At 38.2% G+C, this 26900-nt stretch overlaps 1 protein-coding gene across 3 annotated transcripts in view; it reads right to left on the bottom strand.

The window, feature by feature from the left end:
- The window catches only part of LOC118713412 (prolylcarboxypeptidase), a 63070-nt gene that overhangs the window by 29458 nt on the left and 6712 nt on the right, over positions 1 to 26900 (bottom strand). For all 3 annotated transcript variants that reach the window (XM_036427900.2, XM_036427899.1, XM_036427898.1), the window contains exons 3-4: positions 4402 to 4542; positions 2041 to 2142 (exon numbers count right to left, since the gene is read on the bottom strand). In XM_036427900.2, the coding sequence (XP_036283793.1) occupies positions 2041 to 2142; positions 4402 to 4542 (243 nt within the window). The remainder of the gene's footprint in view (positions 1 to 2040; positions 2143 to 4401; positions 4543 to 26900) is intronic.

The following is a 26900-nucleotide window of genomic DNA, read 5'->3' on the forward strand; positions in this document are numbered from 1 at the left end:
CAGTCTGGGGATTAAAGGGTCCCAGGTTAGATTCAGGTCAGGGGCATGTGCATTGGTTGCTGGCACATCCCCAGTAGGGGGTATGCGGGAGGTGGCTGGTTGATGTTTCTCTCTCATCGATGTTTCTAGCTCTCTATCCCTCTCCCTTCCTCTCTGTAAAAAAATCAATAAAATATTTTTTTAAATTAGAGTTAAAAAACAGTAATTATAGAACAACTATTTTCAGGCATTGGAAAACAGAAACACAAGATCTTAATACCTTAGAAAAGAATATTCATAAAATAAGTGCCATGATCATTTAGCTCTCTGCCTAGTCTTACTGCACTAGGGAAACTAATGAAGTATCTCCCTTTAAAAGCCCTCATACTTTGGACTCACCACTCTGACTCCTTCCATCATTTGGCACATTGGGAGTCAAATAGTTCCCTTCTTTCCTATGTTTGTCACCTACTCCTTTAGCCTTCTGTCTTACCTCCCCGCTCACTGCCTGTCACTATTCTTTACGTGTTTTCATGGCATTACACATATTTGTATGACATTTTTTTCCAATCCTTGCATATTTGTAATATCCTATAGGCAATTGACAAATTCTGTGAGCATACAAAAAGAAAATTATTAAAAAGAGCTTTTAGCTCCATTTAACTAACCAAGTATGAACCATAGAGCCCTAAGAGAGGAGGTTATGTTTCTATCTGCAACAAGCTGACTAATTCCCAATGATTTCAGGAATTCTCAACTTCCATAATCAGATGCAAAATAATAAGTTAAATACAGAGTTTCCGATGCAAACCAACAAATATCAACAAATTTTTCTGCTTTTCATTTATAACATGAAGACTTTTTATTTTATTTATAACAAGGTAATAAAACTTCTGAGAACAAAAATAAAATACTCCTTACAAAACAGGCAGCTGAGAAAAATAATTGACCCCAAGTTCTTCTAAGTCAGAGTTCCTCAAAAGCATGGTATGTGTATACTGTTGGTATGTATGATGATCTTAGGTATTACACAAACACTTTAAATTTAATAATTGTTTTAATATAATTTAGAAAAAATAACTGGTACATAAAACCCTTGTTAAGTTAGTGTTAACTTTGAAAAGTAAGCTGTTTAAAGAAAAATATAAAATAAAAAAATAGTGCACATGGCAAAATCATATAGCCAGAATCACAGGATATTACAGGGATGACTCAGTTGAGGAAAAAGTGTCCTGGTTTATTAGTCGTAAAGTCTATGGCCAAGACCAAAGCTCCTTATGAGAACAGGAAAGGCCAAAAGGGAATCCAAATAGCTAACTAGCCACATTGAATTGTAGAGATTGTTTGTCCTTATTTTACTGAAAAACATCTTATTAAACAAACATTTTAGTTCCCATTATATCTTTTCCAGTGGTAGACCCAATAAGTTAAGTGCATAATTTGCTGATATTTTTGAAACAATGAAAAGTTCCCTCCACAGTCTCTGGAGCCATAGAGAAAAACTATTAGCATCATCACACTGAGTTAAAAACTGATCAACATTAGAAATGATAATATTATGGTTTTAAAGAACCTCAATCTGTTCAAACTGTATATAAAAGTGAAAGATTAAATATAAATTATTGAGCCCTTACTGGTTTGGCTCAGTGGATAGAGCGTCAGCCTGCAGACTCAAGGGTCACAGGTTCGATTCCGGTAAAGGGCATGTACCTTGGTTGTGGGCACCTACCCAATAGGGAGTGTGCAGGAGGCAGCTGATTGATGTTTCTCTCTCATCGATGTTTCTAACTCTCTGTCCCTCTCCCTTCCTCTCTGTAAAAAATCAATAAAATATACTTTTAAAAATCAATAAAATATTTTATATATATATATATATATATATATATATATATATATATATATATACATATACACACACACACACACACACACACACAAATTATTGAAATTTTAGGCAGTTCAAGTTAAAGCTTTCATTTCTTTCTTATAGTGGTATTGTCATTAGAAAATGTTCTAAAATTTTTTAAACTTTTAAACTTAAAAGTAAAAAAGCATACTTACCTGGAATGTGTCAGCACCAAAGGGTAGAGACTGTCCATAGTATCTATGTTCAGCAAACACCAACATAGCTTTCAGTTCCTCAGCCACATCCCACATGAACCCCTAGAAAGAATTTACAAATTCAGAGAATAATATCAGGATATGAAAAAAGTGTGATGGCCAATTTGCATATTACTCTTTTATTAGATAGGACAGTCTTCAAGTTGTACTGTGTGCCAAATAATCTAAGAAAGAGCTGAAGATGTCTCAGTTCACGGCCTACTCATTTACAACATAAAAGAGTACAAATAAGCATACTGGACTCATTTGCATTTTATATTAATCTTATTTACTTGAAAATAAATAGTAACTAGCAATAGCCAATATTAATTAAATGCTTACAATGTGTCAGGCACTGTTTTAAACACTTTATATATATATCAATTCACTCAATTTGCACAACAATGTAGAGATACGCATTTTGATTATTCCCATTTTACAGACAAGGTCACTAAAGCACAAGAGTTTAAATAACGTGGGTTGCAATATTTGCTTATATGTGTACCTTACCCTACAGGCCTATGAGCTGTTGAAGGGTAAGGGCCATCCATCAAAACAGCCAGACTCTCTGTGGAGTTAACCCCAAGCTTTAATTCAATTGAACTGATTCACACTGTAATAAGTGATTATTCACCTTAACTTCAGGGATATTTTTATTTTTCAAAAGATGTCTATGTAATATAGTAATATTTAATAAAATTATGTAACAGCATTGTGCTAAGTGTCTGATTCTTATTTAATTTTCACAATAATTCTACAGACATTATTATCATATCCATTTAACAGATGAGAAAACTGAGGCTCAGAATAAGAAACTGGCCCAAAGTCATATAAAATAGTGGCAAAATCAAAATTCAAGCCTTATCAGTCTGGCTGAAGTCTTCATCCTTGCCTACCATGATATACTATCTCTCAATAAATGAATTACCAGACTATGTGAATATGCAACTAGAACATTTTAGTAAGTAAAGGACCCAGAATCTATCTTTCTAGGATCTGGCTCTAGTCAGTTCTCTGGAACTGTTCCTACACTATCTATTCCTTTCTATCACTTCTGAGGTCAGAGAAGATAAGCCTTCAATTACTGTGCAGTGTCAGCAAGGGCAGTGGTGGCTGGGAGAATCTCACTGTCCCGTGGCCTTGGCATAAAAGGGAAGTCACACAGGAAAAAGAAAGGGATACAAGGCAGATTTGGTTGTTTCACAGAAAACCAGAGCAGGAATCTGATAGAAACTAAGTTCTGATTTCATTTGTCTCCAATCTAAGAGAAACAGGCATCCTAGAATCTCATTTCTCAGAGAATTATTTTATTTTCAAGTAACATATTTATACCCTTAACATTCATAAGGAAATAATCATAAATTTGGTGTGCAAATAACATAATGATTGGGTTCATACCTTTGCTTTCAATTCAGTTCAGTTCAACATTTACTGAGACCTCCTGAATACCAGGCACCATGCCAGACAACAGCAGTGAAGAAACATGATTTTGTTTCCAATTTAAGGTAATTCACAGATTAGGTTTGGGGTAGAAAGTTGACATTTTCTTGTCATAGCTCTGGCACATTATAAAGGAAAATTTCATGTGTCCTACATTAAGTTTTGTTAATGGACTTAAGTTTTATTATAAAAGACAATGTAAAACATACAAAGGAAAGCAAACTAACAACTATACCATTTTGACCCTTATAAACATAAGAAAAATGATAAAACAGTGAAGCTAAATTAAAATATAGCTATAACTTAACCTTTGTCCATTCCTATTTGACAATTAAACTTGTATTTTTTTATTTGCTTTGATGAGGTTTTATTCATTCACTCATTTAACAAATGTTTATTGAGCATCTACTATATACCTAGCTGTCCTGGACGCTGAGCATATAATACCGAACAAATATACAAAAATATGTGCCTTTGTATTTACATTCCAGAGACCATAATAAAAATAAAATAACTGTATGCCAAAACATTCCTGTTCCCATTTTCTTATTTTTGTTCATTCAAAAAAGAAAGATAGGGTTTCAAAAAAATTTTTTTTTAATTCAACTGTCTAAATATACTATTTCATTATTTCATGTGTAATTCGTTAAGGCAAAATATGCAGGCTTAGTGGACATCTGTATTTATTCTTTTGTAAACTGCCTATTCATGGTATTTTGGGCTTCTTTTCTATGTTTTTCTAGTGAGTTTATTTTTTTGTTATTTTTCTAAAGAGCTTCACAATTAAGTTCAGTAATACTTGGTCATACATGCTGCAAAATATTTTTCCAAAATATTATTCATGATAAATAGAGCATAGGAACTTCACAAATCTGCACATACCGTATTGTTGCAAAACCAGATAATGTCCCCTTCATTACCAGTATAGAAAAGTACTGATCCACCCTCTTTCCTCCAGTGTTGATCAGCTATTAGGTACCGCTGTTTAAAAGTTTTCTCATTATTAAATCCAAAATGATCAATCTATGACAAAAACAAAACAGACAAGACACATATTTCAAAGAAAAGTAATTAAATGAAATAAACAAGAAAATAATTAAATTTTTGTTAAAATCCACCTAAGGTACAAAAATTATACTTCATTTGATTTTACTATTAGTAGCAATACTGATACTGTTATTTTTTATGTTGTAAGAAGAAACAAAATTATTTTCTTTATATTGCAAGATAGCAATGTTGGTGGTGGTCAAGATTTTCAGTATAAAAGAAAAGATCCAATCTAATAAAAGAGCAATATGCAAATTGACCGTACGCCACAAGCCACACCCACCAGCCAATCAGGAGTATGCAAATTAACCCAACCAAGATGGCTTCAGCCACTGAGAGAGCAGGAGTCTTTGGTTTCCTCAGCGATGGAGGAAGCCAAGTTTTCTGCCCCCTCTGGCTGGCCTTAGATTCCACTCAAGGCTACAAAGTTTCAATTATAGAAGATAAATAAATCCCAGCAAAAATGGTGGTAGCCATGGAGCTGGAGAGAGCAGGAGGCTTGAGTTGTCCCCAGAGATGGAGGAAGCCAAGCTTCCCCCAGCCTTGGCCTACCTTGGCCTCCACTTAAGACTACAAAGTTTCAATTATAGAAAATAAATAAATCTCAACAAAAATAGCTGCTGCCATGAAGAGAGCAGGAGGCTTGGCTCCATTCAAGGCTACAAAGTTTCAATTATATAAGATAAATAAATCCCAGATACCAGGGCCTCCACTTGGGTTGCTGGGGGGTGTGGCCACCCTGCAAACCACCACAGGCCCCTCACCCAGGCCACCCATGCCCCAAGGGAACCCCCACCCTGAGCCGGGATACCCTTCAGGGCAAACCAGCTGGCCCCCCGCCCATGCACCAGGCCTCTATCCTATCTAATCCTATCTAATAAAAAAGTAATATGCAAATTGACCATCATTCCAACACACAAAGATGGCTGCCCCCATGTGGACAAAATATGGCCATCACAAGATGGCCAGCAGGAGAGGGCCTTTGGGAGGGACCAGGCCTGCAAGGGAGGGCAGTTGGAGCCAATCAAGCCTGCAGGGGAGGGCAGTTAGGGGTGACTAGGTCAGCAGAGGAGGGAAGTTGGGGGTGACCGGGCCTACAGGGAGGGCAATTGGGGGGACCCATGCCTGCAGGGGAGAGCAGTTGGGGAGGACCAGGCCTGCAGCGGAGGGCAGTTAGGGGTGACCAGGCCTGCAGAGGAGGGTAGTTAGGGGCAAACAGGCTGGCAGGGGAGCAGTTAGGCATCAATCAGGCTGGCAGGGGAGTGGTTAGGGGGTGATCAGGCTGGCAGGCAGAAGTGATTAGGGGTAATCAGGAAGGCAGACAGGTGAGGAGTTGGGAGCCATCAACTCTGGATTGTGAGAGGGATGTCCAACTGCCCATTTACGCCCGATCCTACTGAGATCAGGCCTAAATGGGCAGTCAGACATCCCTCTGGGGTCCCAGATTGGAGAGGGTGCACGCTGGGCTAAGGGACACACACCCCATGCCCAAATTTCATGCACTGGGCCTCTAGTACAATTATAAAATGAAATAGCTACTTTAAAACACAATGATGTTAAAATTAAATTGAAAATACTGATATGAACCAATTATTTTTTTCTAAATTTTTATTGAATTTATTGGGGTAGCATTGGTTATAAAATTATATAGGTTTCAATTGTACAATTCCATAATACATCATCTCCCAAAGTTAAGTCTCCGGTCTCTATTTATCCCCTTTTACCTTTTATTTATGAGTCAGTTTCTATTTTGTGAGCCCATTAATTTTTAAAATCTCTTCATTATCTAAACTTTCAATATTAAAATTAAAAACTAAATAGACCACTGAAAAGGTCTATAAACATTGTCACCCCAGTAACACTTGACATTTCAAGGGCCAGGATTTGTGTCTAATACCATTCCCCACTAAAAGGAACTGGGGCTTGTTAGTGATGTGTCTGACTAACATTTGGGTCAAGGAAGCGAGTAAATGAAGCTATGTCTTTTACTGTTCAAGGAAGCAAGGAAGTGCTCAAAAATTAATGGAGTTGTGTCTAAAAGGCATAGGAACCAATTACAAAAGATTATCACTGGGTAAAGTTTTAACAAATTGAATATAAAACCAACTGAGCATAAAGAGAATAATTGTAGTAGATTAAAATATTCAATTCATGAAAAGCCATTAGTCCATAAGGGTATCAAAAAAGAGAAAGCAAGAAAAATTTGCATTTGCCATCATTTAAGGTGTCTAATAAACCAACTCCTTTGAAGTTGGAAAACGAAAGTGTAAAGAACTCAACATTTAGCCAAAACCGGTTTGGCTCAGTGGATAGAGCGTCGGCCTGTGGACTGAAAGGTCCCAGGTTCAATTCCAGTCAAGGGCATGTACCTTGGTTGTGGGCACGTTCCCAGTAGGGGGTGTGCAAGAGGCAGCTGATCAATGATTCTCTCTCATCGGTGTTTCTGGTTCTCTATTCCTCTTTCTTCCTCTCTGTAAAAAATATATTAAAAAAAAACAAACATTTAAGCTGCCTTTTCCAAAGAATTGTATTTCAGTGTACCAAATAGTCCCAGTTGATGAAAAAGAACTCTGTTCAATCAAATGTCAGCCATTGCAGAAGCAATGACAGAAATAGAAAAATCATAGTTTTGTAATCCCTCATGAAGTTACTGATTCAGGTAAAAATTACCAAGTGGTGCACAATAGGAGAGTGAATGATAGAGAAACGAACATTCATATTAGTGCCAAAGTAATATCATAGAGAATACTGTATTTTCACAAAGGGAAAATGTAACTTCACAATGGAAGGATCAGGCTAGCATCACCTTAATCTAGTGATCAATGTGAGCATCACTAACAGTGAAGTAGGCAGGGTTTCTGTATCTCTTCCAATGGTACAACACGAAACACGAATCACTTATGATGAATTCTGTTTTTGTTTCTCACTGCTAAATTGCCCTTCAAAAGGCTTTATCGATTTACAGTTCTACTAACAGTCTATTACTGCTTGCTTCCCTGCATCTTCATCAACGCTGGATAACATTAGTCTTTAAGATTTTTGCCAATCAGAAGGGAGTAAAAACATTTTAAAAGGCAAATCCTTGATAAATTACTGAGTTTGAACCTTTTTCCAGATGCTTATTTGCAATTAACATTCCCTCTTTTGTGAATTATTTATTTGTAATTTGTGCACTTCTCAATTAGCTTATTGGAGTTTTAATTATTCAGTTTGCAGGTGTTCTTTTTTTTTTTTAAATCCTCACCCAAGGATATTTTTTTCATTGATCTTTTAGAGAGAGTGAGAAAGAAGGAAAAACAGACACACATCAATTTGTTGCCTCCTGCATGAGCCCTGATGGGGGCCCAGGGAGGGGAGAAGCCTCCAATCAGGTACCTGCCCTTGACCGGAATTGAACCTGGGACTCTTGGGTCCCTAGGCCAACGCTCTACCCACTGAGCCAAACCGGCTAGAGCTACAGGTGTTCTTATAGAAATTATGGCCTCGACTTTATTTAAAGTTTATTTCCTGTGTGAAGTATTGGAGGAGAGTCACCCTTCTATCAAGCTTTATGTTCCTGTATAGAAGGAGATCTGCCTTTCCATGTGGAAATCTCCTGGCCTCTTGCCCTACTTTCCAGGTCTTCCCCAAGGGAAGGAGAACAACTCGACTTATTGATAACTTCGGCCAAAACACTCAGCTCAGTCCCATCCTCTGTCCTCTCAGTGAAAACGCACTCATCCTTCTCTGTTCCTCCACACCATAAGTGTTACAGGGATAAGCCCTCCCAGGGCTGGCCTCGGGGGTGAAATATCAGCAAACCTGCTTTCCTAGTGGACCCCAACCATGTGGTCCAATATCAGTTGTGGTGGTAATAAGAGTAATATTTATATTTCCATCTGCCACATTCCTGTGTCTATTTCTTAATAGGTTCTTGTGTCAGAGTCCAAACAGAAAACAGAAGGCACATTCAAATTAGAATAATTCAGGAGACTTAATAAAGGGACTATTTATGAAGGTGTGGGAAGAGTATAGGAGAGATAAGCAGGATAGTGCAGCAACCTATGGGTAGTACAGCAGAGCTTTTACCATTCCTAGGCCTAAAAGGGTTAATGGGATGGGGGCATGGCTACTGAAATCCAGAAGAGGATCCTGCAGAGCCAGCTGCCCTCAGATGAGGGACACAGGCAGCTTGAGTCAGCCTGCAGGGAGGAAGCCAGAGAAATAAATACCCTGATGGTTCTCTTCTTCCCCTCTGGCACCAAGAATATAAACTTCCAGCTACATAAACGTAGTTTCTTTCCAAATCCTAATGGCTTAGAATACTAAGACCATTGTGCCCTCTGCTGTTGAGAATTGGGACCTACATGCCACTTTCAGCTCTGCCTCCTGAAGTTTTCTAAATCACATGAAAAGGGACAAGGGCCTTCGAAACTATTTTATATGCGTTGCTCAGCTGAAGAAACTAGGCTTAAAGATCAAGTGACTTTGTCACAAGTCAGAAGCAGAGCTGGAACTTTTAATTAATTTTGCAATTTGGTTTATGTGGTCTAAGAAATTTTAAAGAGATGCTTCCGTTCTTCACCTTGTAGAGGAGAGAAAGATCCATTAGATGAGTAAGCCAAGTACAAAAAAAGCAAAACAAAACATTCTTTAAATAAAGTTTATTGTGACAAAAATAACAATCTGGACTTTAAAACTCAAAAATCAAGTTCACACACAGAAAAGCCTATGAGAACATTACATCTGGTAGACACAGTTTTAGTGGCAATTTTGAAGCAACAGGGATAAGGGGGACAGAGCACCTACTATGTGCCTGGCACCATGCAGGTGCTTTCCACAGATCACTCATCAGCCTCCCAGTCACTCTCTGGGGCACCTTCATTATGCCAGTATTACAATAAGAATGTTAAAGCTCAGAAAGGTCAGATAACTAGACCAAGGTAACATCCTATATAATTAAAGGGTAATATGCAAATCAACTAAACAACGGAAGGACCAGTCACTATAACGCACACTGTGGGTTCCAAACAGGAACGAAAATTCTATGAAATCAAAATACTGTCTGCTCTACTGCTACAGAAGAGGTGGAGATACCCTGCCCTGGAAAACACTGAAATGTTCCAGTAAATCAAGAAGTAACATGTTTTGTCAAATAAGAGTACAATGTTTCATCAGATAAAGATTCCGGTATCACCTGCTGACTAAACAACTCCAAAAAGCACCACATGTTCAAAAATTTCCGACTTTTGTGCCACTAGAATTACCTGGTTTCAACATAAGCTCCCAAATTAGAGATAAAGTGCTACTGTTATGAAACACAAAAATATTACATCATAAAAGTTTGGCCATCAGAGGGCGCTGTAGTATAAGAAATAAAGTAGAGACTTAAATAGATTCATAGTATTTTAGGACAGGAAGGGAACTTAGACATTCAGTCCAAACTCTTAAATGAAAAAACTGAGATCTAGAAATGCCAATTATTTTAAATCTTTCTTTTTAAAATAAAGATATATTCATATCATTCAAATATGGCATTCATCATCATTTTTAAAGTCAGGGATTAAAATTTATCCTGTTAGGAATCAGGATAGTGGTTATCCTTGCAAGGGGAAAGTGACTCTTAAAAAAAATGAAGGGATTCTGAAGTTAAGATAGTGCATTTTTCAATATGTATAATAAGATAATTAACAAATAGCTTTGAGATGAAGAGAGAAACCAAGATGGTGACATAGGTAAATGCCTAACTGCAGCCTCACACAACAATTTCAAAAAAATACAACTAAAATACAAAATGGACATTATCCAGAACTACAGGAAAGTTGACTAACTGGAAATTCTACAACTAAAAGGAAAGAGAAAACCAGAAGAAAAATCAGAGGAGCTGTAAAAGCCTAAGGTACGGAGACACGGTGCATGCGGGGAGAGGAAGGAGCCAGAGAGGAGGGGGAGGCTGAGTGTCTGGCTGGCGTTCCCTCGCGGGAAGGAGATAAAAGCTCCGGACTGTGTTGAACCCCAGTTCCAACAGCACTGAACCCCAGTTCTGGGCAAGACCCTGGGGACCCAGGCTCATATGAGGGGAGTCTGAGATACAAGGCGGAAACTCAGGGGAGCAGCCAAAAGCAGTCCCGGAGGCGCGCACATTTCACGCAGAGGATAAACTGTTGACTCTGCTGCTAGATTGCCCTAGCGCAGGGGTGTCGAACTCAATCAGAGAAGGGGGCCAAAATCTAAAATCCAGCCTAAATCGTGGGCCGAATGGTTTACTGAACAGTTATGAACTGACAATGTTAACCAGAAATGTGAATTTAAAATGAGTGGAACAATCTTTTCCTTAACAGTGCTGTTAACCAACTCACATGCTATCAAGCAAAACAGTAATATTGGTATCAAGCAAAACAGTAATATTGGAATGTACCTAAAATGCTCATTGCTTTGTTTTCTGGCTAGATGTCTGACACCGTTTTCCCCAGATCAATGAGTCAATGTTCGGTTTTATTTCTTGGGCTGTAGCAACCCGCAAAACAGCATGGAGGTTGTCATCGGTAATGCATGATCTGTGCTTGTTTTTGTTCAGATTCATTATTGAAAACATCTGTTCACAAAGATAGGTGCTCCCGAACATGGATAGAATACGGGCAGCATGAAGTCGGAGCTCTGGCATTGAGTCAGGGGGCAGTAAAGGGTAGACGTCCTCAATTTCAACATCCTGAAACCTTGATTTCAGGCCACTGTCAGACTGAAGCTCGATTATCTCCATCTGAAGGTGATGGGGCACATTGTTGACATCAACTGTAAAAGGATTGGCAAAGATGTCAAAGCCTGAGTGCTGTGTTCTAAAGTCAGAGAAGCGCCGCTCAAATTCACTTAGTAAACGGCTAACTTTGGTAGCCAGCCAACTGCAAGGAAAAGTACCAGAAATAGTGGTTGAGATACTCAAACAAACGGGAAAGTGGGCAAGATTGTCCTGTTCCAGTTGGGACTTCCATAGTTGAAGTTTACGCTGGAATGCTGTGATCATGTCAGACATCTTCGTGATGACTTGTTTGCGTCCCTGCAGCTTCAGATTCAGTTGGGCGAGATGCTCGCATATGTCACACATCATAGCAAAATCACATAGCCAGGCGGGATCCGACAGTTCAGGCAAGGGCTTTCCTTTACTTTCCATGAAAACAGCAATTTGTTCTCTGAGCTCAAAAAATCTTTTGAGGACTGAGCTCTTGCTCAGCCATCTTACTTCTGTGTGGTATGGCACGTCTCCATGCTCTGCACCCACCTCCTGTAAAAACTGCTGGAACTGGCGATGATTCAGGCCACGTGCCCGTATAAAGTTAATAGTTTTAATGACTGTGGTCATTATGTCATTCATGTCCAGAACTTTTCCACACATAGCCTCTTGGTGGATAATGCAATGATAAGTAATCAAGGGTGTGTGGCAGTGACTTTTTTGCATTCTTTCCTTCATTAGTCCAACCAAGCCTTTCTTTTCTCCGCACATTGAAGGTGCGCCATCGGTAGTTAGCCCCACCAACTTTTCCCAGGGTAATTTAAAATTATTTATAGATTTCTCCACAGCCTCAAATATATCTCTACCAGTCGTCGTCCCATGCATGGCAGCTACATCCAAAAGTTCCTCAGTGACAGAGAGGTCGGTCTTCGTAGCACGTATAAAGATGGACAGCTGCGCTGTATCAGTGTTGTCTGTGCTTTCATCGATAGCAAGTGAAAAAGCGAGATAACTGCATGCCTGTTCAGCCAGCTGTGATGATAGATTTCCTGAGAGTTCTTGAACTCTATCTGCAATGGTGTTTCTTGACAAACTGACATTTTGAAAACTCTGTATCTGGTCTGGGCATACTTGCTCACACACTTTTAGCATGCATTGCTTCAAAAAGGCACCCTCTGAAAAACACCTTGAAGTACGGGCAATTTCTTCAGCCACTATAAAGCTTGCTTTCACTGCAGCATCATTTTTCGCTGTAGCCTTTGTAAACATTTGCTGCTGTGATTGTAGTTTGCCTTTTAGTTCTTTAACAATTTTATGCTTTTCTTCCAAAGTATATTTGCCATACTTAACATTATGTTTGGTGTCAAAATGACGACGTATATTGTACTCTTCCATCACCGACACTGTCTCATAACACAATATACACACTGGTTTGCCCTCTCTAAGCACAAACATGTATTCATTTTCCCATTTGTCATTAAATTGTCTGCCTTCACCGTCAACTTTTCTTTTCCTGGACATTTTGGGATCAATATTGGCAGTAAAAGATGTAGTTTATTGGAAATCTGCGTTAGAAGGAAAAAGTTGAAAACTGCACAGGGATAGCTTGATTTGGCAGATGGAGTGGAGAAAAAAAAAGTCAGTCAATAAATGCCTGGCTGGGTACAGATAGCAGATTCTGTTGCGATTTTTATGCCTGCACTTTAAGCCAGGAACTGGCAGCTTCTGCTGTGTATTTTTTATGCCCGCACACTCACTCTCTCCTCTGCTCTGCCACCCGCACAACCACATCGGATGCCGGACTATAGGTCACGCCTCCTGAATCTCGCGTGACTTGTTATCTATGCGCATGCGTAATAGATAGCAAGTACAGCGGCCGGCGAGGCGGCGAGATCACAAGCCTCCTATGTCACTGCGCGTCACTGTGATGGAACGCAGTGGAGTGCAGTGATGACAGCGCAGTGCGGGCCACATTGCAAGGACTGGCGGGCCAGATTTGGCCCGCGGGCCTTGTGTTTGACATGTGTGCCCTAGCGGGAAAGAGACAAAGGCTCCAGACTGTGCTGAGGCCAAGTTCCAACTGCACTGAACCCCAGTTCTGGCGAAACCCTGGGGACCCAGGCTCATACGAAGGGAGTCTGAACTATAAGGTGGAAACGCAGGGGAGGGCGAAAGGCTGTCCCAGAGGCACGCACATTGTGAGCAGAGAACAGACTGTTGACCTAAGCCAAGGCTGTAGGCTACACCCTGAAACTCCGCCCCATCCAAGCTGAGCATAGAGGCTTTTGAAATTTTCCAAGTCTAGTCGAATAAGGCTGTCTCCTGGCATAGACACAGCTGATCCTCACAGCCAACTGGCCTGGAGATCAGTTCCTCCCAGTGATACCAGCAACAATCAAGACTTAACTACAACAAGGCTATACACACAGTCCACAAAAGGGGGCACCAAGAGAGTCCACCTCAGGTAACTGGGAGGCTGACCCATTGAACCATATAGGACACCTTAGCACACAAAGCCACCCTACCAACTCGGGAAGCAGTGAAAATGCCGAGACAAGGAAACAGAACACAAACGAAAGAAATGGAGGACAAAAAGTGACTGGATATAAAGTTCAAAACCACACTTATAAGGTTTTTCAAGAATTTCCTAGAAAAGGCAGATAAAATAAACGAGACCTATGAGGATATGAAAAGGGATCAAATAAAATTAATAAGGGGTGAACTAGAAATATAGAATACAATGTCTGAAATAAAAAATATTATACAGAGTCCTAAAAACAGAATGGAAGATCGCAAGAATCAAGTCAAAGATTTGGAACATAAAAAGCCAGAAGACACTCCTTGACAGAAGCAAGAAGACAAGAGAATCCAGAAAGTTGAAGATAATGTAAGAAACCTCTGGAACAACTTCAAGAGAGCCAACATCAGAATTATGGGGGTCCCAGAAGATGAGAGAGAGCAAGATACTGAAAACATACTGGAAGAAATAGTGACAGAAAACTTCCCCAACCTGGGGAAAGAAATAGACTTACAAGTCCAGGAAGCACACAGAACCCCAAACAAAAGGAATCCAAAGAGGACCACACCAAGACACATCATAATTAAAATTCCAAGAGCAAAAGACAAAGAGAGAATATTAAAAGCAGCAAGAAAAAAGCAGGTAGTTACCTATAAAGGAGCACCCATACAATTGTCAGCTGACTTCTCAACAGAAACCATGCAGGCCAGATGGGAATGGCAAGAAATATTCAAGGTGATGAACCTACAGCCAAAAATACTCTACCCAGCAAAGCTATCACTCAGAATCGAAGGCCAGATAAAGAGCTTCACAAATAAAAAAAAAAGCTAAAGGAGTTCATCACTGCCAAACCAGAATTATATGAATTGCTGAAGGGGGTTCTTTAGGAAGAAGAAGAAAATAAAGATTAAAAATTATGAACAACAAAAACGTAACTATCAAGAAGTGAATCTAAAAAACCAAGGGAATTTAAAAAATCTAATGAACAATATTAATTGTTGAATATAATAGAATCAGAGGTATGGAAGGGGAGTGAACTGACGATTCTCAGGGAAAAGAGGAGTGGTAGGGTGCGGGAATAGACTAAACATAAACTGTGCACCTATGGATGAGGACAATGGGGGGTGGAAAAGAGAAGAGGGTGAGGTGGGAACCTGGTGGAGGGGAGCAATAGAGGGGGGGAATGAGGAACATTTATAATAATATGAACAATAAAGATTTTTTTTTTAAATAGCTTTGTTACTATTTAAGCTTTCCTTTAAGATATATTTCAGCCCTAACTGGTTTGGCTTAGTGGACAGAGCTTCAACCTGTGAACTCAAGGGTCTCAGGTTCAATTCTGGGTTCAATTCCAGTCAAGAACATGTACCTTGGTTGTGGGCACATACTGTGTAGGTAGTGTGCAAGAGGCACCTGATCAACGTCTCTTTCTCAACCATGTTTCTAACTCTATCCCTTTTCCTTCCTCTCTGTGAAAAAAAGCAATAAAGTATATTTTTAAAAAGGTATATTTAATATTTTAAGATTTCTTTTATAATATACATATGGTGTCTAGATTTATATTTCACTATAGTCAACCATAAATTATATTGCTCCAAGTCGCATCTATATTAAATGTTTCTTTCATTTAAAAAATATGTATTGAGTACCCTTAAGTGACAGACATTAAGGAAAAAAAACTGAGTAAGATATAGTTCTATCTCTCAAGTTTTGAATATAACAAAAGGAATGAACATATTAATAGACAATTTCATGATGGTATGTTTAGATTCAATATATACAAAGTGCTATGGAAGCTAAGTAGAAGGGGTTACCATCCTGCCTGAGGAGGTGACATCTGAGCTGAACCCTGACAAGAAACAAAATTTTTTTCAGGTACAGAAGAGAATTTTAAGCAAAGGGAGCATGATGAACAGTGAAGAACAAAAATAGAAGCTGTTGTTTTATGGCAGGAGGTATATACGAGTAGTTTATGAAGGAAAGATTAGATTCATCACGCTGCCACTAGATGTAGATGTGGAAATCTTCCAATAAAGAGAAACCTAACTGAAATCTGAAATTGCCTCTCTAAATAAACCAACAGTGAATAAAATCAGTCCATTAGAAATTAAAGCCTAATGAGGCCAAGGAGACCAGAATAATGTCTGGCAAATTAGTAGATCAGTGAATATGTAGAGAATGAATGACTGCATGCATACAACTTAGCTCTGCAAAATTGGTATTAATATAAAAATAGACCAAACCCAGCTTCAAAGAACAGCATGACTCAAAATAATGAGAATGGAGATCAAAGTTCCCAAGATCAAGTTTGTGAGGTTCTTTTATTGTGTGAGTCTGCTACTGGCTGTGGAAGAGTTGCAGAATGCTGTAGTTGGATGTGCCTTTTGCCCAGTGACATATCACATGCCTGAGGGAGAATCCAAGCATAAAATCTAAAACTAGTTCATAACAGTTTAGCCTTTGCTGAGGAAGCAGAAACTGCATGCCCTCTGCTGGAGTTAGAAATGAGAAGATAAGTAACTACACATTAATATAGACAAAAGGCCAGAATCTGGGTGGAGGGTCAGGAAAGGGTTAATCAGCATTTTACTAAAATATATAACCTGAAGTATACCAGATCTTATGACAGTATTAGTCACAGTTTTCAGAGCTGAAAGGATTTAAAGCTGAGCTCTCAGCCAGTGCAGTTATTTAAACTGAATAACAGCCTCTTGTAAAATGTATATCATAACAGCCCATTCAGCAACATACTCGAGTTCAGTAAACCTAAATATGCTGCATAATGTTGATTTGATCAATATTTAAAATACACTTTTTCAACAGCTGAGTTTCATGAAGAAGGAAGAAACCTGAGAAGGGTATAATGGCCAAGGACAATAGGGAATAGTTGAGACTATAAGTGAGAGGGGGATTCCATGATGCAGAGAGATTATGAGGTGGCAGAAGGGAATGGGGTCCATAGCACAGATGGAGGGATCTGACTTGGACAGGCTATTCTGTGGAAAATGACCTGGAGAAAGATGATAAAGAAAGGGAGAAAGTGTAAACAAAAGGCTACTAAAAGGTTCAGGTGAGAGCTGATGATAAGACTAATAAATAAGCCAGGTTTCAAACCCAGGTCTCTTCAATTGCTACATATACAACCATAAACAATGTTCACTTTCCAAAATTATATGGTCTGGAAATATCACAATGAAAAAGGACCCAATGTATGAGATCAGCAGCATTCACATAATAGCAATCAACAAAAATAAGTCTTTGAACAGCTGTAACAACCTTTACCACCCTTTTATAACTGATTCTGCCTGTCCTGTGGGCATTTTAAGAGAAAAAGCCCCACTAAACTGGTGAGAGAGTCCCAAGACCATCAGGTTCCCCCTAACATTTAATGGAAGTTAACAAAGTAGATTCAGTTTCCACTCTTTTCTTTTAAATACTATTTAAAGAAACTTTACAAAATGAGAATCTAATAGTTCTGAAACTTTAGTCCCTGCTTCCCTCTGGTGAGATAAGACATCAGGATCACAATCTTGACCTAGTTCTCTCTGTTAAATTAATAAACTACTTTTTTTAATAATAAAAAAAAAGTATCACATACAAACAAGGTATAACAACATAATGCAAAAATGCATCTCCTCCTTTTGCACAGAGGACCTGCTGTGATTCACACTGGAAGAACCACTGGAACAAAACTACAGCATTCTCTTTTTAGAGATTGTTTTTAAAAAGAATTATTCTTTTTACACTAATAACTGATTTTAGAAACTTTAAAGTCTGAAAAATTAAATTTTATAAAATCTCCATATGAAGAGTATCCACAAAAGGAAAGCAACTGAAAAAAGTAGCTGCCTAAGCTTTTTCCTCTTGGGGAACTCCAACATCAAATGTCTGGTTATGGTTTCACTATGCAATGGCCTCTAGAGACGTTTATCATCAACTCTATAGACTACTCATTGTCTTCAGCATTTATCCGGCCTGAATTATAGGGCACTATAAAAAAAGATAAAGGAAGGGAAAAGGATATCCTCAGCTAAAACCAAAAAGCTCAGAACAATAGCAGCAAGTTCAAACAGAACAAAGTTGCTTCTTTGATTACTGTCAGGGGCTTTTGCCACCACGTCACCATCCTGTGTAGCAACTTCCCAGAGATAAAAGGATGTAGAGAGAAATGTAGAGAGCATGAATAGGATTTTGCGAGAGTCAGTGATTAAAGTCATTCATTCATTCATTTATTCAAATATTTCTTGAGTGTCTACCTTGGGATAAAGGCTAGAAATACAACAGTGAACAGTTGAATATGGTCACTGCCCTCCCAGTACTACCTATATACATAAAAGCGTAAGCATCCATCTGACCGATAGCTATGATGCACACTGACCAACACAGGAGCTACCATGACGTGCACTGGCCATTTAAAAAGAAATGGCACCACAGACCTGGTGCAGACAAACCAACACTTGGCTTCCCCCAAGTGGACCCAGGCCCCGCCACCACACTGGAGCAACAGCCCACTAAATTGCAGCCAACATTGCCAAGATGCTTTCGCACAAAATATGACCCACAGCCCAGCCCAGCCCAGAAACAGTTGCTGTGGGTGCCAGGTAATGATGTCACATAGCAAAGCCCAGCTTCCTCTCCCTAGCGACTAGCCTCCTTGGAGTTTTTTTAGCCCAGGAACTCTACCTACTTTACAGCCAGGTGCAAACATTTTATAGTTTAACCAAATGTCTGTGAAGCATTTTCATGTGCCTCATCTCATTTGATCCTCACAGAAGTCCTACAGTAGGTAGATAGGAGACTCTGTAGAATCCTATTTTATTTTCATTAGCCGGAAAACAGAGATTTAAAAAGTTTAGAAATTTGACCCAACTGAAAAAAAAGTAAGAAATGGCGGACCTTGAAAATGACTTCAGGTTTTCTCACTGTGCAGAATATAGTCAAACACTGCTACGGTTAAATATTCTCCCTTTATTCTCCCTGCATGAGCTACAATAATAATCTGCTTTGTGTTGATATTTACTGCTGTGTAGCTGGCAATTACCTGAAAGAGAAGTAGGTGTGCTTCACTGGGCTGAAAAAAGATTAGCTAAATCAGAAAGCAGGTCTAATTAAGCAAGTTTATCTATATATATAAAGCTCTCACTGGCACCAATCACATGCGTGTGCTTCCATCTGTCATTGTCAATTGTGAATTTGGTTGACACTTCTATTATAGAGAAAGAGTGAATAGCAATATTAAAATATTTCTTCTAATTTAATTTCCTTTCATTGTGCACAAATCTGTGTACCAGGATACTCGTAGTCTAATAAAAGAGACAACAACAAGCAAATCTATATATATAAAAGCCTAAGCGACTGTTATGACCATACGACCAGAACAATCGGTCGACCAGTCACTATGATGCTCTGTGATTTTTAGAATAAGTGAAAAGGAGAGCGGGGGAGAGAGGAGAACTCAATCTGAGAGAGATACATCAATCCATTGCCTCCTGCATACTGCCCCAACCAGGGCCAGGGATTGAACCTGTAACCCAGGTATGTGCTCGTAACCAAGAATTGAACATGCAACCTTTTGGTGTGCAGGCTAATGCTCTAACCAATTAGCTCACCTGTCAGGGATCTTTTTTATTTTTAATAAGAGAACATTTATTTAGAAAATCACAGAGGTATAAGAAATAATTCATAGAAGAATCAGGATTAGGAAACAAGTAACTGCGGCAAAGGAACGGCCCTTGGATCTTAGAAGTAAGGAAGATAATGATGACACACCTAGGGGAATAGAGTGGAGAAAGGGGGAGGGGAAAGGCTCAGGCATGCACCCAGAAGAGAGAACACCCTGGGTTTTCCATCCTAAGGGTTTTAAGAGCAGAGACTTTAGGGGAGGTCACAGAGGAAGATCTTAATATTGTAGAATATTCAGCAACTTTTCAGGTATGTCCTTTCAGGGTTGGGTTCTCCATTGAATAACTGGTTGGCACCAGGGTAGGGGTTCATTACTCAATGCAGCTGGTCCTGAGGTCACGTGATACATCACTCGTCTGGTTTTGCTGCTTTTATGGGCCTGGAGATGAAATACAACTGAGGTCTAGATATTATCTCTAGGTAGGAAAGGTCAGGGGTCCAAACCACATGAACAGTGATAATATCTGTTATGCATTTCTTAACAGAAGGGAACAAGGAAGCACTAAACAGGCCAGACAACTTAAAGATCAAATATGTATTTAAAGAATAAAACATTGCAGGAAGACCAAAAGGAAAGAGTAAAAAGATGTATATATTTGGCTGGGGTGTGAAGTGAAGAAACAAGATCACCTGGAAACAGAGACTATAGGTAAATAAATGACTATAAATTCATATTAAGTAAATATTAATGTGACTGCAAAAAGCCCTTCTGGAAACCATAACCCATACTTTGTGGCAAATAACTCCCCTGGCATCTCAGTCAATATTCATTTCACCATGTTACACTCACATTCTTCAGAGATGGACTAAAGCACTGGGAGCATGTAAGTAACAGCAATAGGCTTTTGCACTTAACATCTGCGATAAGAGAGGACATGCATGATAATTCAGTGCCATCCCTTCATCTCATCTCCACATGTTCAGAGCTTGGTGCTGTGGTCTCCCACATCCACACATGAAACCCCAGGTTGCTATCCTTGAGGAGATTACAGGGAAGTGCTCAGCAAATATGAATTCCTTCTCTTTTAAGGTGTGGTCATTTTATGGGAATATTTGAGATCTTGCTTCCTGACGTATTTTGTCAATTTGGCTTAAATAAACTCTTAAATTTTTTCAAAAAATAAATAAAGTGAGGTCATTTTTTAGAAAATAGACTACATAAAAAGGCAAACAAAAGTCTGTTTTAGTTTGTTGGGGCTGTACTGGTCATTGTCATTAAAGCCAACTGTTCAAGAGAAAGAAAATATCAAACACCAAAGTCACCACCACTGCTTTCCAAAATTATTGTATGAGCTGCTCCCTAAAAGGAAAAGGCCGTTAGTGCTCAGGAAGTGCAGAGGTTTCCGACAGTTTTAACAGACAGTGTCTGCAGTGTGACCCTTGGCTCAAACTGCATAAAAATAAAAATTCACTGACAAATAATAACAAGTACTTCCTCACTTTCCTATCTGCTGCATCAGAGCCATTGTTTGGGCTGTCGTTCCTTGGATAAATCACAAGGATACTGGCCAAACATGCTAATTATACAGCATCAGGCAAACTTACCAAATGCAAATTACGTCAAGGCTTAAATACACCTATGCACACACAGACTAAAATTTAACCAGTACCAAGGGGATCTTTCAAAAACTTTGGGTTTGTTTGTTTTTGTTTGTTTTTGTGTGTGTGTGTGTGTGTGTGTGTGTGTGTGTGTGTGTGTTTCCTCCTGAAAACCACAAACATTCTGTGATACAGTGAAAAGAGAAGGGTATGTGAAGAGAGATCTAAGTTTGAGGGTCAATTATCCCATCTATTAGATCTATTTAAACTTGAAGTTACTCCATGTCTTTGGTTTGTTTTCTTGTATGTACAATGAAAACAGTAATAACTATCCCAGAGGGGTCCTGTGATGATGAAGTTGGATAATACATGTGTGCAAGTGTCCAGCAAGGGCCTGAAAAAGAAAGCTTGATGTATTACTAATATATTTTTGAAGCAAATTATAATGCACCTCCCAAGTGTGAAATCATTGCCACTCACATGCAAACATATACAATAATATTATATTTTAATATTGTCAACTATACAAAAGAAATTATCACATAAACTTTAAAAATTTGCTCGGAAAGTTCACTTTAAAAACCATGACCTTGCAAAGTAAAAAAATAAAATAAAATGGCACCCATCTTGGAGCTGATGACAGGGCAGTGACTTGGTGACAGTGAGGACTTCTCTTACACACCCAATATGATGTGTCCTGGTATGTGATATGCTTTGCTTTTGACCTACTGTCCAGTTACTAATGCTGTGACAGTGCAATATACTATGCATACAAATTCATCACTGTAGAAATTACATAGCTCTGAGGAAAAGTACATATGGCAGAAATAAAACGTAAGTGCTTTGGATATTCTATTTATAAAATAATTTTAAAACAATTTGTGTTAACACTTTGATCACTTCATATCCTGGAGATTATAAATCTACATCTCATGGACTACTTATTTTCTCTTACATAGCAGAATAATATCATTACAATCATGGTTCAACAACCAGGTCTCTGATTATAAAAGTTAAAGGGATTAAGCTTAAAATTTCAATCTAATGTCCTTTAAAATGATAATACTTTATTAAACAGAAGAATAGTGCTATTATTCTATAAATAGTATTAAAAGATGAGACAAATATCCAGGCTCTTAAAGAAAACAAAATATCTACACAAAGTCATTGAATTTGATTTACTAATCCAAGGGATGGTAGTCTTTCAAAAGCAGAGTGCCAAACAGGTGACCTCAGTCCCTTTGAATTTCTGAACAGGAGGTGGGATATGTAAGCACCTCTATAAATGAAGTGAAAGATGAATATATGGCAGCATAGATTAGGGACATTTACATGAATTCTTATTAACTTATTCTAAGCCAATTGTTGTACACAGGTAAAGCTTAAGATGAAGGATGTGCTAATGGAATTAAGGTAAACTACCCTGAGTAAGCTTAAGGGAACAAAGTTCTAAAGTAGTAAAATCACTCCTGCCTCACCAATTTAGTCTCCTTTATTCCCTTGGAGAGTGCCTTTTTGATCATCAAAGGACATCTCTTAACAACTTTTGCTCTACAATGTACAAAGCCACCTCAAAATATCTAAGTCTGTTTTATCTGAGGTTTCATAGTCCCTTTTGACTGCGAACATAGTTGCCATTCATTAAAAGCTCTTCTTTCCATAACACAAAGCTAAAGTGAGAACAAAATTCTGTTTTTTAAACTTTTTTTTTTCTTCTCTCCAAAATTACCCAACCTGGTGTTGAAAGACAATTGAGATTCCTCAACTTTATTATTGTCTAATCTGGATTTCCTTAATAAATGTGACTTCCATGACTATCTTAAAATCAGGATATGAGTTACAAAACTTCTATCTCAAATATATGGCTAGTACAGAGGCAACATGGAGCAAAAGCTCTAATGTCAACAGAGCTGTTTAAATCCTGGTGCTATCACCATCACTTATTAGCTATGTGATTATGGATATATGATTTCATCTCTGATCCCTTTATCCCTCTGTAAAACAACTAGAGACCCAATGCATGAGATTCATGCAAGGAGCTCGGCCCTTACAGACCCTTGCATCCTTGGCCAGCCCTCGAGGCAATGGCTTAGTCCGAAAGGTTGTCCGGACTGTCGTTCTGCTATTTGGTTTAACTAGCATATTAGCTCTTTATAGTATAGGATGCAGTACCTCCCTGAAGAAAAAAAAAATATTGAGCATTTATGCAGTTCCTGCCACAAGATGAATGCATCTATTCTGCTCAACGTGTGCAGCATGTTCTGCCCCATTAACCCATATGAGTACTTCAACACCAAGATATGTTCTTAGAGTGAATGAAGGCTTCAGAGAAGTAATAGCCATACCACAGGTATGCAAATGGAAAAAGTGACAATACTAACCTCAGTGTTGAGGGCTTCAGCCTCCTTCCTCTTCTCTGGTCTGCTGTCTCAGTCTTACTGACCTCCCTTCAGTTCCTCCAATATGACCTGTTCTTTACTAACTCATGATCTTATATATGATATACCCTCTATCTGGAAAGAAATGTCAGTTATCTCCCTTCTCCTGATTAACTCCTGCTCAGCTTTCTGGTTTCTGCTTTAACACCACTACTGCCTAGCAGATTCCTTAATACCCAAAACTGAGGACTCTATTGTAGATCCCACCACAAACTACTTCCTTAAAGCACTATCCCTGTCCTCTTTCCCACTAAACTGTAACTTTGATGAAAGCTGTCTTTGTTTTAACACAGCTATTAACACAATATACAGCACATAGGAAGAGTTTGATAAATATTTATTAAATAAATATATAACTATACTGCTTTACTATAGAAATGTATATCACACCTGCTGTAATAGAGTGATACTTCATTTTATTATATAGCAAAATTACAGAACAGGTCAGAGAAAGCTCCTAAAGAAATCTGACAAAACAAATCTGCCTTTTACTAACCCATATGGGTAGTTCTCACAATATGAGCGGCAAGAAAAAGAACATGATGACTTCTCCAGTTGCAGGACCACAGGGCAACTTGGAATTGACACGTACATAATAGGTAGTAAGGATTTACAAATATATGTAGCGAATCGGCCTCTGTTTGCAAATAAAAAACCAAAATCATAAAAACAACTGCCTTTACTTTTGCTCTCTAAAAATAATGGCTCAAATAAACTCATTAATAAAAAAAGAAAAAAGAAGTAGCCCCAGGAAGCAGAGTCTGAGATGAGATTAAGAAGGGAAGGGCATGAGAGAGGCATTCCAGGCAAAGGGAACAATGTGGGCTAAAGCAGAGAAAAAACAAAGGAAAGGACATGTGTGCAGAATAGATTAGCAAACTGAAAAGGTGGGTTGGGGCTATAGGGTGGAAGGTCTTGAATGCTACAGGACTTGGTTCTTTTTTTTTTTTTTTTTTTTTTTTTTTCCAGGATTTTCTTCTTAATAAAGCAAACAATAAGGAACCATTGCAAGTTCTGAGCAGAAGAATGGTTTGCCTAGAGAGCTGATTTCTGACCCATGGAGACTATAGTGAAAGGAGAGCTACAGGTAGCAAGGAGGACCTGTTAAGACTCATCACACCTTCCCCCAGGTTCACTTTCCCTCATTCCTTGAAGATTTTATCTCCTGTTCACTGCCACTCCAACATAAAGCCATTCAAAATTCTTAGTTATTTCAATTTCCTAGCCTCTTAGTTCCTCTTTATCCTCTGCTCCAATGACCTTGTCTTCCACCTACCTAAGTCACTACCCATGGTTAAACCCTAGATCTTGTCACTCCCAGTAACTGCAATCCCACCATACACTTAATTGCAAACATTCTACTACTTCCCCATATCTTTTCATCTCATTCCCTTTACTACTATGATTCCTTAAATCCTTCCACCTCATATATTAGTACCAATAATCCACCTTTTCCCTGTCCCTTACCTCGTCCTCAAACCTTCTTTACTCAGCTTAAATTCCATGGCCCATGAGCATAATCATCCTCTTGCATATATCCCTCAGTACCCATGTCTCTTTCTCATTTTGTTTTAGTCGTTTTGTGAAACAAAGGGCAAACTGGTTAAAAAGAACTCTCCACCAACTTCATACCCATACTCAAGAAACTGACTGTAGCTAGAGAAACATACAGCCATGTCAAATGGCTAACTTTCATGAAACTTCAAGGCAGCCCAGCAATCAAATTCTATTTCTCTAGTCCATTTACAGCCTTCTCTAATACCGGAGTATTTATGCTCTCTTTCCTCCTTACTATCCTCATCCCCTACTACTCTCTCCCATGGCTATGTCTCTCCAGTCATACTAACCTCCTTGAAGTTGCTCCTGCCTAGCACACACCAACCTCAGGGGTTTTTTTTACTTGCTCTTCCTCATACCTTAAATGTTCTTCCCCCACTGCCTAGAATAGTGCATAGCACACAGTTGGTCATTTAATAAAAACTGAGTAAATAAGCTTGGAAACACATTGTACAATCAATTTTCTATTTTGCTTTTTTTATTTACCACCAATTCATGTCAATTTACCTACACTGTCATTTATACTTCAAATCCATTCTTTTTATCAGACTAATATATTCCATTTATAGATAGACCACAAATCATCTACAATCTAGAAATGAGAAATCAGAACATTTGCTAGTGGGAAATTTTGGGTATTTCTTCCTTTGATCTTTCTGAACCTCAGTAGTTTCATCTCTAAAAATTAGGATAATATCAACCACACAGGAGCATTGTAGAGACTGAATGTGCAATATAACTATACATACACAGTTTTATTACAACTACTTAGATGTCAATTGAATGAAATATCCTAAATTAAAATGGAACTCATAATATTGTTCTTAATGACTTGATCAAAACACTCTCTATTAACCTCACTTATAACATCTTTTTTAAAAAGTAATTGTGATAATTGAAAGCAAACATGTAAAAGGGCTTAGCATAGTATCTGGCCCAAATTTAAAAATCAATAAATGTTCATTTACTCATTGTCATAAATAAAAACTAGGATTTTTCTTAAATTGTGAAGCATAAGAAGAAAATTTTTTATAAATCTCCCAATAATATCTAGACTACCAATGCAGAATTTGACTTTTTTTTTTTGTTATTGATTTTGTACAGAGAGGAAGGGAGAGAGATAGTTAGAAACATCGATGAGAGAGAGTCATCGATCAGCTGCCTCTTGCACATGCCCCTACTGGGGATATGCCCACAACCAAGGTACATGCCCTTGACCGGAATCGAACCCAGGACCTTTCAGTCCCCAAGCTAACGCTCTATTCATTCAGCCAAACCGGTTTCGGCCAGAATTTGACTTTTTGATGAACAATTAACAAATACTTACAAAGCATGCTTGAGATTTTTTTATAAAAACCTGTATCAATTTTGTATCTTTTATTATTTAAAAAAAGACAGGTAAGACAATTATTTTAATTACTAAATAACCATATTAATAAATAAATTACTTTATTTGTGTTATATATATATATAATAACACAAATAAAGTAATTTATTTATATTATATATAATATATAATATAATATATATATAATATAAATATAATATATAAGTAATTTATATATATTATATATATATATATATATATATATATATATATATGGTCAGTGAATTATGATTATGATAGGAGCAAGAAAACATTAAGTAGATCAGCCTTACTTCAGGAATATTCTTTGAAGAAATCTGTAAGTTGCTGCCATATATTAGTATATGCCTACACATTACAAATTTATCAGTACTTTTCCATATTTTTCAGATACAAGTTTGAGTATATGCTACAGGAATGGTCAACAAATACAATGTAAGGTTCTCAAGATGTACTAATCGTCCTGCCTTGTTAAATAAGTCCTCCCTAAGAACTAGCCCAGTATCAGACATGTAAAAGGATTGGATG

The sequence above is a fragment of the Pipistrellus kuhlii genome, unplaced genomic scaffold (genome assembly GCF_014108245.1).
Source record: "Pipistrellus kuhlii isolate mPipKuh1 unplaced genomic scaffold, mPipKuh1.p scaffold_m20_p_9, whole genome shotgun sequence".
NCBI lineage: Eukaryota > Metazoa > Chordata > Mammalia > Chiroptera > Vespertilionidae > Pipistrellus > Pipistrellus kuhlii.